Genomic DNA, 16,213 nt, shown 5'->3' with positions numbered 1-16,213 from the left:
GCAAAATGGGCATTTCAATCAACATGCCACGATTGTCAAGGGATCAAGGGCAGTGTGCCTTGGGCATACTGCAAGGCGGATTGAGCTACCGTGAGGTGACACGTCGCCTTGGCTGTTCACACCAGACGATATCGGCCTTGGTGGACAGAGACACCCTCCACAACTCTGCAGATGACAGACCTCGATCAGGGAGGCCAAGAGTCACCAATGCAAGGCAGGACAGGCAGATGGTCCAAAGTGAGATGGCTTCAGACATTGAGGACTGAGTGGGACAGAATCCAGCAGCAATCCATCCAAAGACTGGTAGGCAGTATGCGCCGACGATGCACTGCCTGTATCCAAAACAATGGTGGCCACACACACACTATTGAAAGGGGACTGACATTGCACCCTGTGCTGTTCTGTACTGTTGAACAAACTTATGAGATGGTGTATCTTGGTCAAAAACTTGACATGTCATCAAGAAAATGCCAATGTTTCAATTAGCAATTGTTGGTTTGTTTTATTTTGAACTGTTCCAATTTTATTACATTTCAAACAAGTGGTAAGTTTCTTTTGCGTTTCAGTATATACATATATGAAAAAGGAAGACTCACCCATATCTCTCACCTGTGAATGGAGGTAATAACAAATTAACTCTTACCTAATCAATTAAACCCAAGTTGCTAGGATTATAGAAATAAATCGACTCCTCCCATGCTCTTCTAGCCGGAGAAGCTGCAGAAAGCAACCCGCCAACAGAAAGCTGCGCCGTCGCGAACGACTCGCCAACAAGTGATGAAACCGGTCCGGCAGCTGAGGGGGCGTGTATCATTGGGATTCTCATGTCTGCAGCTGTAAAGGAACTCAGGTCGAGTTTGAAACAGCAAAGGACTTCCCTTGTGTAACTTTTATGCATAATTATTTCGCTAGATGAGCTTGGGAGGAGTTACATATTTTATTTTATTTTATAAAGAAGAAAGGTGCATCCAACCCAAAAAAAGTAACTAGATCTACTCTGCTAATTTAAGTAACAAGGAAGAGCAGACCCGGTCTCAGGTGGCGTTTCACCCGCTTCCTTGTGAGCTTCCTCAGGCCAATAAAGGAAAGAGGGAGGCCTCCTCGGGTCCACCTTCGGTGGTGGAAATAATTGATTACATTTTATTTTATATTAATATTGTTGCAGTTATGACTATTCGGGGTTAAAGAATGAATCTTTAGTACAACGATAGTTATTTCTTCAAGTATCTGTTAAGTTATGCGTATATATAGTATCACGTGTGTATCGATACGTGTGGCATACTAGATGTATGAGAGAGACGATTTTCCCTGCCATAATATTTCTTTTCTGGATCCTTCTTGCATCTTACTTTTCCCTCTCCTTGAACTGGTTCAAACAGCTTGGTTTGCACCAACACGGTGGTAGAGCACTGTGGATCAAGAACGATAAATGCCCCTCGAACCGAGAAACAATCAGGGGAAAGAAATCCACGGGACTTATTATGTGGCAGCCAATAGCACGAAGACACCACCAACGGGAACAGATTGATATGCAAATATGGAGATCTGGAGAGAAAGAAGAGTGGAGATAAATGCCAAGGGAACATGGATAAAAGGCCCCAAAATTATGCACTCTGCGTCGTAGTCTCCGTGGGTGGATCTTCATCTGATCTTCTACATCTCCTTGCAGCGGTGTCCGCTAGAGGTTTGCAGAATTTTGTGGGCAGGTGGACGATCCGGAGATCAGCGTTATTCTGCCAGGCGGTCGTTGTGATGAGAAGCACTGAGTGGGACAAGCCGGCATGAATGAGGGAGGCAAGCAGGGAAGCAGCCATATATCTCAGTATCCTGTGGGGTTGTTGGCATGGAGATGATGGCCCTGGTGTCAGGTGCTATAGAAGAGCATCAACAAGATAAAAATCAGAGTGCAAGGGCACAAGTCAACACAGTCACCGGTGACCGCATCACACCATTCAGGAGCCGCTGGCTGTCCTTCGTGTAACCTCCCAGAAGGACGTGATGGGCTCATACTGTGTGGACATCAAATGTACATACACAAGGACCATACCAAATGTAAATACAGCATGACCATATCAAATCTACATACAGCGTGACCATATCAAGTATACATACAGTGTGGCCATATGAAATGTATATAGTGTGACCATATCAAATCTACATACAGCGTGACCATATCAAATCTACATACAGCATGACCATATGAAATGTATATAGTGTGACCATATCAAATCTACATACAGCATGACCATATCAAATGTACATACAGCGTAACCACGTCAAATATACACACTGCGACCATATCAAATATACATACAGCGTGACAATATAAAGTACAGATACAGTGCGACCATATAAAATGTAAATACAGCGTGACCATAATCAAATGTAAATACAGCGTGACCATATCAAATATACATTGAGGGCGACCATATCAAATGTAAATACAGCATGACCATATGAAATGAACATGTAGTGTGGCCATATTAAATATACACACAGCATGACCATTTCAAATGTACATAGTGTGGCCACATCAAATATACATACAGCATTACCATACCAAATATACATACAGCGTGAGCATATCAAATATACATAGTGTGACCATATCAAATACACATAAAGCACAACCATATCAAATGTACATACAGCATGACCATATCAAATATACATAGGGGGCGACCATATCAAATGTAAATACAGCATGACCATATCAAATATACATACAGTGGCCATACCAAATATACATACAGCGTGAGCATATCAAGTGTACATAGTGTGACCATATCAAATACACATAAAGCACAACCATATCAAATGTACATACAGCTTAACCATGTCAAATATACACACTGCGACCATATCAAATGGAAATACAGCACAACCATATCAAATATACATACAAAGTGATGATATCAAGTGCACATACAGCATGACCCTATCAAATGTACATAAAGTGTCGCCATATGAAATGAACATACAGCGCGGCCATTTCAAATGTACATACAGCATGGCAATATGAAATATACATACTGCATGACCATACCAAATATGCACACAGCGTGACCATACCAAATATACATACAGCGTGACCATACCAAATATACATACTGCATGACCATATCAAATCTACATATAGCGTGACCACATCAAATCTGCATGCAGCGTGACCATATCAAATATACAAACAGCATAACCATGTCAAATGTAAATTTCGAGTGACCATATCAAGTATACATACAGCGTGACCATATCAAGGATCCACACTGCGACCTTATCAAATATACATACAGCATGACCATACCAAATACGCACACAGCGTGGCAATATGAAATATAAATACAGCGTGACCACATCAAATATACATACAGCGTGACCATATCAAGTATACACACTGCGACCATATCAAATACACATACATCCTGTCAATGTCAAATATACATTCAGCGTGACCACATCAAATGTTAATACAGCGTGACCATATCAAATATACAAACATCCTGACAATGTCAAATATACATTCAGCATAATCATGTCAAATGTAAATATAGAGTGACCATATCTAATGTAAATACAGCGTGACCATATCAAGCATACATACAGCGTGACCATATCAAGTATACACACTGCGACCATATCAAATACACATACATCCTGTCAATGTCAAATATACATTCAGCGTGACCACATCAAATCTACATTCAGCATGACCATATCAAATGTTAATACAGCGTGACCATATCAAATATACAAACATCCTGACAATGTCAAATATACATTCAGCATAACCATGTCAAATGTAAATATAGAGTGACCATATCAAATGTAAATACAGCGTGACCATATCAAGCATACATACAGCGTGACCATATCAAGTATACACACTGCGACCATATCAAACACACATACATCCTGTCAATGTCAAATATACATTCAGCGTGACCATACCAAATATACATTCAGCATGACCATATCAAATGTAAATACAGAGTGACCATATCAAATGTAAATACAGAGTGACCATATCAAGTATACAAACATCCTGACAATGTCAAATATACATACAGCATAACCATGTCAAACGTAAATATAGAGTGACCATATCAAATGTAAATACAGCGTGACCATATCAAGTATACACACTGCGACCATATCAAATATACATACATCCTGACGATGTCAAATATACATTCAGTGTGACCATATCAAATGTACATACAGAGTGACCATATCAATGAAAATGCAGCGCGACCATATCAAATGTAAATACAGAGTGACCATATCAAGTATACATACAGTGTGACCATATCAAATCTACATACAGCATGACCATGTCAAATATATACACTGCAACTATATTAAATATACATACAGCATGACCATATCAAATATACAAACAGCATGACCATACCAAATATACAAAGTGTGACCATATAAAATCTACATACAGCGTGACCAAACCAAATTTACATACAGCGTGACCAAACCAAATCTACATACAGTGTGACCATATCAAATCTATACACTGCGACTATATTAAATATACATCCAGCGTGACCACGTCAAATGTACATACAGCGAAACCATGTCAAATGTAAATACAGAGTGACCATATCAAATATACATACATCCTGACAATGTCAAATATACATATTGCATAACCATGTCAATTGTAAATACAGAGTGACCATATCAAATATACATACATCCTGACAGTCAAATATACATACAGCATAACCATGTCAATTGTAAATACAGAGTGACCATATCAAATGTAAATACAGCGAGGCCATATCAAATCTACACACAGCGTAACCATATCAAATATACGTACAGCGTGACCATATCAAATCTACGTACAGCATGACCATGTCAAATATATACACTGCAACTATATTAAATATACATACAGCGTGACCATATCAAATATACAAACAGCATGACCATACCAAATATACAAAGTGTGACCATATAAAATCTACATACAGCGTGACCAAACAAAATCTACATTCAGCGTGACCATATCAAATCTATAAACTGCGACTATATTAAATATACATCCAGCGTGACCATGTCAAATGTACATACAGCGAAACCATGTCAAATGTAAATACAGAGTGACCATATCAAATATACATACATCCTGACAATGTCAAATATACATACAGCATAACCATGTCAATTGTAAATACAGAGTAATCATATCAAATATACATACATCCTGACAGTCAAATATACATACAGCATAACCATGTCAATTGTAAATACAGAGTGACCATATCAAATGTAAATACAGCGAGGCCATATCAAATCTACACACAGCGTAACCATATCAAATGTACGTACAGCGTGACCATATCAAATCTACGTACAGCATGACCATGTCAAATATATACACTGCAACTATATTAAATATACATACAGCGTGACCATATCACATCTACATTCAGCATGGCCATATCAAATCAACATAGTGTGACCACATCAAATCTACACACAGCATGACCATATCAAATCTACATACAGCGTGACCATATCAAATCTACTTACAGCGTGACCATATCAAATATACATACAGCGTGACCATATCAAATCTACATGCAGCGTGACCATATCAAATATATACACTGCGACTATATTAAATATACATACAGCGTGACTATGTCAAATGTACATACAGCGAAACCATGTCAAATGTAAATACAGCGAAACCATGTCAAATGTAAATACAGAGCGACCATATCAAATATACATAAAGCATAACCATGTCAAATATACACACTGCGACCATATCAAATATACATACATCCTGACAATGTCAAATATACGTACAGCGTGACCATATCAAATATACATACAGTGTGACCATATCAAATGTAAACACAGCATGACCATATCAAATATACATACAGTGTGACCATATCAAATGTACATACAGCAAGACCATATCAAATGTACATACAACGTGACCATGTCAAGTATACATACAGCATTACCATATCAAATGTACATAGAGCATGACCATATCAAACATACATCCAGCACAACCATATCAAATGTACATACAGCACGACCATATCAAATCTACATCCAGCATGACCATATCAAATGTACATACAGCACGACCATATGAAATGCACATAAAGTGTGGCCATATTAAATATACACACAGCGTGTCAATATCAAATATACATACAGCACAACCATATGAAATGTACATAAAGTGTGGCCATATGAAATGAACATAAAGTGTGGCCATATTAAATATACACACAGCGTGACCATTTCAAATAGACATACAGCACGACCATATGAAATGTACATTAAGTGTGGCCATATGAAATGAACATAAAGTGCGGCCATATTAAATATACACACAGCGTGACCATTTCAAATAGACATACAGCACGACCATATGAAATGTACATATAGTGTGGCCATATGAAGTGAACATATAGTGAGGCCATAGCAAATATACATACAGCATGACCATTTCAAATGTACATCGTGTGGCCACATCAAATACACATACAGCATGACCATACCAAATATACACACAGCGTGGCAAAATGAAATATGCATACAGCATGACCATACCAAATATACATACATCGTGACCATACCAAATGTACATGCAGCGTGACCATATCAAATATACATCCAGCATGACCATATCAAATGTACGTACAGCACAACCATATCAAGTATACATAATGTCCATCCATCTATCCATCCATGGGGACCATACTCCATGCAGAGCGTTGGTGCTGCCTAAGCAGTCTCCTTGGCTATTGGACACAATCCTGGACGGGTCGCCACTCCGACAGTATACCAGCATGCTGGCACTCATTTTGCCGACCTCAGAAGGATGACAGGCAGAGTCAACCCCACCTGGTATGAATTCAACAGTGGAGTGGGGTTTGAACTCAGGATCAGAGGATTCCAAGCCACCACCCTAACCATTGAGCCAACACCAGGTATATACATAATGTGACCATATCAAATCTACATACAGCGTGACCATGTCAAATATATACACTGCGACTATATTAAATATACATACAGCGTGACCATCTCAAATATACATACAGCGTAACCATGTCAAATATACATACATCCTGACCATGTCAAATATACATTCAGCGTGACCATATAAAATGTAAATACAGCGTGACCATATCAAATATACTGATAAGGCTGTGGAAATTCGCAATACACCATAAAGGGTCCTTCGATCAGTTATGACGCTAAGTTTATGTGCAGATAGTTCCCCACCGTTGTTTCAAGGGTTTTATTCGCATTCACCGGGCTGCGACTCTGAGATAGCCGTTTTTCTTTTTCTATTGTTATTTTGAACAAACCTCCACGCAAGCAACAAGCCGCGTTGAAAACCGTTGAACGAAAAAGGGAACCAAAAGAGTTCCGATGGGCACGGATTTTTTCCCGCCTGTTTCTCCGAGGAGTGTGATGGAGGCAGGGGGAGGGCAGCTCGCCGCCGATTGGTGGATGAACAGCATGAGGCGGTCGGGGTGAGGGAACGCCCTCACCGTGTGTGTGAGAGAGCGGTATGCAAGGGAGATGACGGTGGGCATGCGGGAGCACGCAGCCGCGTCTCCCGGTGTGAATGTCATGGAGAGGTGTGCGAGTGTCGCAACACGCAGGAGTGCGTGGGTTGAATGGAGACGACGGCGACAGAGGGACAGAGGCCGGGTAGCAGCCGTAGCTGGATTGGGGACCGCGCCAGGTTTAGCCAGCAGCGAGCGCGAGGTTCGGGCCGTGCTGCACACGAGACCGCCACGTGCGCACTTGCAGGAGTGAAAGCCGGTCCGGAAACGCCCGCGGTGGATGTTGCCAATCCCGCGATGGACAAAAGGTAGGCTGGTAATGGATTCGGACTGGATGGGTTCTCCACGCGGGCGTGTATGTGAAGCTCCGACAGGCAGAGCACGTGTTCATGTGGGGAACCCCTCGAAACGCGAGGCTTGGTTTTTGATGCGCAGGGTGACGTCATGGCTTCACGTAGGGTTGGAATCCGGCAGGAGGGGTATCCCTGCCGGATGGTACCGTCCGAGAAGGGACGAACGAGGTACGAGAACAGCTGCCATGATGTCACGGCGGAAGAGCGCAGGTTGCGAGTTGCCGCGCTGGTGCTGCGCGAATAGGGGGAAAAAAAAAGCAAGCCTCACTTCGGGTAAACAGGATTCCCGGGCAAGTGGTGGAAGACCCCCTTGGCCACGGCACAGGATAGCACTAGTCAGGGGGAAGGGTTAGCTTAGCCAGACCGGCTCCATGGGGCAGGGATAAGTCCTCATGGGGCCCGTCGAATGGATTAGTTAGAGGGATTGTCAGTTCAGATTTAGGATGGAAAATGATTGTTTTGAGGACAGTGAGAGACTTTGGATGTGTAGTGGGGACGTAGCTAAGCTACGTAGATTAAAAGGAACGTGCTATATTGTAAGGGACAACGTGGGAGCACGAGGTAGATGAGGGGATTTAGTGAGCAGAATGGCAATGATCAGCAATGTGCGAGTTGTGAGTTGTGAAAAGAGACATGTTGAGTGAGTGAGGCCAGTGGGTCTGAGTGCATGGAGCGATTGTGAAATGTATGGTGCGATGAATGATTGGGGGGACGAGTAATTCCCACCCAAGGGACCCGGGGTCAGAATAATGTGAGTTAGGAGGTTAGTCAAATTGACAAAAATGGAGGTCGTTTTGCTGTTGGTGAGAATGTAGGCTCGATACCCGCTTGGAGGGGTGCAGGAGCCCTGTTGACGGGCTGGGAGCGTGGCTACGAATGGTGAGTATGGCAGAGTGGGTACCCCGGGCACTGGGCTAGTCGGCCGCGGTAGGCCAAGGGCCCATGGGGGGCCGGGATAGTGTAGTGGGCACGGGTGACCTGCTGATAGGGGGCCCGGGGCGCCATATGCCACGGGGGCAGTGTACTGGGCACGGGCGACCCTCGGAAAGGGACCCGAGCGCCAACACGCCACGTGGGCATCGAGGGGAATTCGCCAGGGAGGGCACTCCCCAGTTTAGGGAGCTGGTAGGCTCGGAGGCAGTGTAGTGCCCGGGGGTGCCATTGTTGGGGAATCGGCAGAGGGTAGTTCCTGCCAAGGGAGCCACGCGTCCCAGCCATGAAACCGTGTGAGGGCACAGGAGGAAAATTGGAGGGCGAGGCCCGAAATTGTGAGGACACCAACACAGGCGACTGGAATCTTGGTTATTAGAACCGATAGTTTAAGCGAGAGGCGCTTGTTGAAAGCCCCGGGGTAGTTTAAAAGTTAATGGTTAGGGTAGTTCGGAAGTGTACCCCTCCGCACCATCCATCCCTTCGCTCTCGTTGTGGGCCGCTGGACCCACTTTGGGTATAGATCGCTGAACTCCGAGGAGGCCATTCTGAGGCTTGAATTGGGCCTCGACGCAGGACGCAAGCTCTCCCTTATTCCCCTCCAGCAAGGGAACGTTGGGGTTGGGAGTAGGCTACGAGACGATAGGTTAGTCGAACAAGGACGATAAAGGGGGTTGGGAGACGAATTCATAGTGGGGGAAATAAAAGTGAAAATAAAAACAAAACAAAAAAATAAGTGGGGGCTAAATTGGGTTTTGACAAATTATGGGGGTGGTTATGAACAGAGACAGGCAAAGGCGATAGGTTGGGAGTGAGACCGTAGGGTAGGTCCGAGCCCACCTTGCGAGTGGCAAGCACCACCGCACTCCCTCCACCAACCTCCGTTTCAAGGCAAGGTGCCGGCCACTTCATCTGCTGGCTGTTTTTGCTGCAAGGCCTATGCCGGCCACGTCATCTGCTGGTTGTTGCTGCGAGGCCTGTGCCGGTCAATCGTCTGCCGTCTGTTTTTGCTTCAAGGCCTGTGCCGGCCACGTCGTCTGCTGGCTGTTTGCTACGAGGCCTGTGCCGGCACTTCATCGGCTGGCTGTTTTGCTTCAAGGCCTGTGCCGGCCACTCCATTTCATCTGCCGGCTGTTTTTGCTACAGCGGCCTTGCCATGCCATGCCTTGCCTGCCTGCCTGCCTTTGCCATGATCCATGCCTGCTGCCCTCGTCCAGTTGCCCCGTTCTGTTTTGCATTCCCCCCCCCCCTGTTCATTGCCATGTGCACCAGGATCCTCGCGCAAGTTTGCAGGGACTGCTCTGATGGCAGATGCAACGCGGGACTGCACCAGCGGCCCGTGCACCGTTTGCCAGCTCACTGCGCCCATTTCAAAAGGGGGAGGCCTTGGACTGCGTGTGAGCAGCCTGGCTCCCTGCAGTGACTTGTTTTCCCCACAGAGTGCATCGATCCTGGGCCATGGTTTAGTGTAAATTGTGCAAGTTAAGTTGTTAAGTTGTAATTGTACATGAGTGCGCCCCCAGCATGTATGTCTTAGCACCGGCAATTTGTTTAAGTCGTCTGTATGAGTGGGTTTGTTTAGTTAGTTACTCAGCCCATAGGTTATTTATTTTGGGGACACGAATACACTGAATGTCGCACTCAGGGATCCGAAGGTAAAACGTAGTAGGGGAGAACTTACACATGATGGCACACAAAAATGACGACTCGGGACGAGTCTGTAAAAAAGGGAGGGGGTAGTGTTACGGCTGTGGAAATTCGCAATATACCATAAAGGGTCCTTAGATCAGTTATGACGCTAAGTTTATGTGCAGATAGTTCCCCACCGTTGTTTAAAGGGCTGCGACTCTGAGATAGCCATTTTTCTTTTTCTATTTCTATTTTTATTTTGAACAAACCTCCATGCAAGCAACACGCCGCGTTGAAAACCGTCGAATGAAAAAGGGAACCAAAAGAGTTCCGATGGGTGCGCGGATTTTTCCCGCCTGTTTCTCCGAGGAGTGTGACGGAGGCAGGGGAGGGCAGCTCGCCGCCGATTGGTGGATGAACAGCGTGAGGCGGTCGGGGTGAGGGAACGCCCCTTTTTTGGAAGCTTCCAGAAAGGAGGTGGAGCCAGAAGTGGGGTGGGGTGAAGGGCGGAGCCTCAGATTATAAAAGGGCGGACGCGCACGAGGATCGCTCTCTCTGGTCCATGAGCTCTCACCCTGTGGTCCATCATCCGCTCTCTCTGGACCATGAGCTCTCACCCTGTGGTCCATCATCCGTTCTCTCTCTGGTCCATGAGCTCTCGCCTTGTGGTCCATCATCCTTTCTCTCTCTGGTCCATGAGCTCTCGCCCTGTGGTCCATCATCCGTTCTCTCTCTGGTCCTGAAGCCCATTCTGCCCTTCAGTCTTTTCTTGTTCGGTCGTGGGTCGTGAAAGCACCAGCAGCAACGCCGGCGAGAGCTCGCTGACCACGCCAGGAGCCCAAGGTCAGGCGCGGCTACGCAAGGCCGTGGGGAGTCGACGTCGCGACCTGCCCACCGTTGCGCAGGTAAGACCCTCCGGTCTCACGGGACCCGTTCTGTCCTCCAGGTCCCGTGCCATAAAGGTTTACGAACCCCGTCTACCTCCCTGCCTATGGTGAGGGGTTTTTTTTGTTTTCGTATGCATGCTGTGGCGCAGTGTCCTGCCAAGTAGAAACTGTGTAAGTGTCTGTGCTTGTAAATAATAATCGTAGTCGGTGGTACTGCTTTTGCTTTTATGTGCCTGCACATTGCATGACTGCCTTGGCTGTATAATGTATATACGTGTGCCGCTTTAAATAAATGTCCTTGTGTGAAATGTGTCCCGTTCGTCATCTTTTTTCTTTTGAAAGTGCCATCTTGAATCACGGAATAAATTAGTAGAGGGTTTTGAACGCCCAGTAAAGAGAATCACATCCGCAGAGGTCGGCGAAAACATCGCTCGGTTATCACTAAAGCACGGAACGGACCGCTTAAGCGGTTCGTGTCCTAGGCCGACCTGCGGCGAGGTACGATTGCCCGGTCGACGACTCGTGCAGGTACTTAGGTAGGTCGAATTTGGCGAGAAACCCTATCTTGCGTGGGTGGGCAATTGGCACCATCGTGGTGAGGTAAAACCCCCACCCATGACTGGCTCCTGGCGGTAGTTCAAGGAGGGTCATGACTGAATTGTCCGTCCGGTGTGCGGCGCGGTTGCGATTAGAGTTATGCAATCGCTCCCACACCAGGCGGGCCAGAATTTGCAACATACATACATACATACAGTGTGACCAAATCAAGTATACATACAGTGTGACCATATCAAATGTAAATACAGCGTGACCATATCAAATATACATACAGGGTTTCCATATCAAATGTGCGTACAGTGTTACTCTATCAAATGTACATGCAGCATGACCATGTCAAGTACACATACACAGTGTTACCATATCAAATATATACATGCAGCGTGACCATATCAAATGTGCAGCATGACCATATCAAATGTGCGTACAGTGTTACTCTATCAAATGTACATGCAGCATGACCATGTCAAGTACACATACAGTGTTACCATATCAAATATATACATGCAGCATGACCATATCAAATATGCAAACAGTGTGACCATTTCAAATATACACACAGCGTGACCGAATCAAACATACATACAGGGTTCCCATATCAAATATACATACAGCATGACCATATCAAATATGCAAACAGTGTGGCCATAGTAAATATACAGTGTGGCCATAGTAAATATACAGTGTGGCCATAGTAAATATACAGTGTGGCCATTTGAAATATACAGTGTGGCCATATGAAATGTACATACAGTGTGGCCATATGGAATGCATATAGTGACCATATGAAATGTACATCCAATGTGGCCATATAAAATGTACATCGTGTGACCATATGAAATGTATATACAGTGACCATATGAAATATACATAGTGTGATGATATGAAATATACATACAGTGTAACCATATAAAGTGTACATAGTGTGACCATATTAAATATACATAGTGTGACCATATTAAATATACATACAGTGTAACCATATTAAATATACATACAGTGTAACCATATGAAATATACATACAGTGACCATATGCAATATACATACAGTGTAACCATATTAAATATACATACAGTGTAACCATATTAAATATACATAGTGCAACCATATTAAATATACATAGTGCGACCATATTAAATATACATAGTGTGACCATATTAAATATACATAGTGTGACCATATTAAATATACATAGTGTGACCATATGAAATATACATACAGTGTAACCATATTAAATATACATAGTGTGTAACCATATTAAATATACATAGTGTGACCATATGAAATATACATACAGTGTAACCATATGAAATATACATACAGTGTAACCATATGAAATATACATACAGTGTAACCATATTAAATATACATACAGTGTAACCATATTAAATGTACATAGTGTGACGATATGAAATATACATAGTGTGACCATATTAAATATACATAGTGCAACCATATTAAATATACATACAGTGTGACCATATTAAATATACATAGTGTGACCATATGAAATATACATACAGTGTAACCATATTAAATATACATAGTGTGACCATATGAAATATACATACAGTAACCATATTAAATATACATACAGTGTAACCATATTAAATGTACATAGTGTGACGATATGAAATATACATAGTGTGACCATATTAAATATACATAGTGTGACCATATTAAATATACATAGTGTGACCATATTAAATATACATAGTGTGACCATATTAAATATACATACAGTGTAACCATATTAAATATACATAGTGTAACCATATTAAATATACATAGTGTGACCATATTAAATATACATACAGTGTAACCATATAAAATATACATCGTGTGACCATATGAAATATACATACAGTGTAACCATATTAAATATACATACAGTGTAACCATATTAAACGTACATACAGTGTGACGATATGAAATATACATAGTGTGACCACATTAAATATACATAGTGCGACCATATTAAATATACATAGTGTGACCATATGAAATATACATAGTGTGACCATATGAAATATACATAGTGTGACCATATGAAATACACAGTGACCATATGAAATATACATACAGTGTAACCATATGAAATATACATAGTGTGACCATATGAAATATACATACAGTGTAACCATATTAAATGTACATAGTGTGACCATATTAAATATACATAGTGTGACCATATTAAATATACATAGTGTGACCATATGAAATATACATACAGTGTGACCATATGAAATATACATAGTGTGACCATATTAAATATACATACAGTGTAACCATATTAAATATACATAGTGTGACCATATTAAATATACATAGTGTGACCATATTAAATATACATAGTGTGACCATATTAAATATACATACAGTGTAACCATATGAAATATATACAGTGTAACCATATTAAATATACATACAGTGTAACCATATTAAATGTACATACAGTGTAACCATATTAAATATACATACAGTGTAACCATATTAAATGTACATACAGTGTGACGATATGAAATATACATAGTGTGACCACATTAAATATACATAGTGCAACCATATTAAATATACATAGTGTGACCATATTAAATATACATACAGTGACCATATGAAATATACATACAGTGTAACCATATTAAATATACATACAGTGTAACCATATTAAATATACATAGTGTGACCATATGAAATATACATACAGTGTAACCATATTAAATGTACATAGTGTGACCATATGAAATATACATAGTGTGACCATATTAAATATACATAGTGCAACCATATTAAATATACATACAGTGTAACCATATTAAATATACATAGTGCAACCATATTAAATATACATAGTGTGACCATATTAAATATACATAGTGTGATCATATGAAATATACATACAGTGTAACCATATTAAATATACATAGTGTGACCATATTAAATATACATAGTGTGACCATATGAAATATACATACAGTGTAACCATATTAAATATACATACAGTGTAACCATATTAAATGTACATAGTGTGACGATATGAAATATACATAGTGTGACCATATTAAATATACATAGTGACCATATGAAATATACATACAGTGTAACCATATGAATTGTACATACATTCAACCCCATGAAATGATATACCGTTTCCAGCTGTCAATATTTAATAATACCAGTCGGGCTTAATCAAAGTTCTTCATCATTGATAATGTTCAACACCAAAGATGTACTTACACTCCGAGTTTGTCTTCGAGCATTGCTTTGATGAAATCGTCCATGTTTAAAGCCATTTTGTGTTCTCTGTCCTTCGTAAAGCCGTTGGAAACGTGCGAGAGGAAGCCCGGTCCTGTAAAACGCAACAACGTAACCAAGCAACGCCTGGGATGACGTCACTTCCTGTTGTTATTATTATTATTATTATTATTATTTTTTTTCCACTCTCGCTCCACAAGCCGGGAAAGTAAAACTTGTCGTGAAAATACGAGTTCCCTTTATATAAGGTACTTCAACGCAGGAGGAACCCATGAGGCCAATCAAAGCCTTCGCTGGTATTACCAACCTGTGGTTGTTTATCCGTGCTCCATCCTTTTAAATACTGATCATCAAACAGGTGGCGGCTCGCACCATTTTTAAACCCGGTTCTCCCTTCTCACCCTCGCCCTCATCCTCATCATCCTCCTCATCCTCACCCTCACCCTCACCCTCACCCTCACCCTCACCCTCACCCTCACCCTCACCCTCACCCCACAAAGTCTGGTTAAACCTTCTTCCCGTGTCAGGTATTGAACTCCGTGTGATTGTTGTTGCTTCAATAAAACTCTTTTGAATGGTAATGGTAATTCACCAGAATATTATTTTTTTCAACCGCGACTCACACAAAATTATTTAATTTATTGAACGTTGACCTTTCTGTCGTTGTGGACCAAACCATTTGCCGGGGTGTGTTCCGTTACCAAGAAGCTTGCTAGCGCTTGCTGAGCGGCTTAAGCCTTCAATTCAAAACCGTTCGTAAGGAACGGCTGGCTCGCCAAGCGCTGCTTGGGAAGGCCGAAGTCACATTTGCCACGGAGGCCGTGGGGTCTCCAAAATCTACGGCCACGAGCAATTACTGTATAGGGCGGCCGCAGTATTTCCACGGCGACCCCTACGGCTTGTAAAAGATAGCCATACGGCGTAGGGCCACCCTGAGGCCACCTCAGAAACTGTGGCCGCCGCACGTTTCTCTCAATTCAGAGGGCGTACGGCCGCCGTATCCTCGTCGTAGAGCAAATGTGACTTAGGCCTAAA

The 16,213-nt window shown here is 42.4% G+C and overlaps 1 protein-coding gene across 7 annotated transcripts in view; it reads right to left on the bottom strand.

The window, feature by feature from the left end:
* LOC147033649 (coiled-coil domain-containing protein 42 homolog) overlaps positions 1–15,614 on the bottom strand; it is a 58,196-nt gene extending 42,582 nt beyond the window's left edge. For 3 of the 7 annotated variants that reach the window (XR_015055581.1, XM_085871723.1, XM_085871725.1), the window contains exon 1: positions 15,161–15,343. Coding sequence is in view for 5 of the 7 variants with exons in the window: in XM_085871723.1 (XP_085727849.1) it covers positions 15,161–15,216 (56 nt within the window). In the remaining 2 variants the exon portion in view is untranslated. Of the gene's footprint in view, positions 1–15,160; positions 15,352–15,485 lie in introns of those variants that run through there. The other 4 variants (XM_085871722.1, XR_015055580.1, XM_085871724.1 and 1 more) reach the window with 4 other exon arrangements.
* Positions 15,615–16,213: the final 599 nt, after the last annotated feature.

Source organism: Eptatretus burgeri, chromosome 2 (genome assembly GCF_056783735.1).
Source record: "Eptatretus burgeri isolate ZD-2024b chromosome 2, Ebu_testis_v1, whole genome shotgun sequence".
Classification (NCBI taxonomy): Eukaryota; Metazoa; Chordata; class Myxini; order Myxiniformes; family Myxinidae; genus Eptatretus; species Eptatretus burgeri.
The sequence above is the reverse complement of the archived record's forward strand: the minus strand, read 5'-3'. Positions and strand labels throughout refer to the sequence as shown.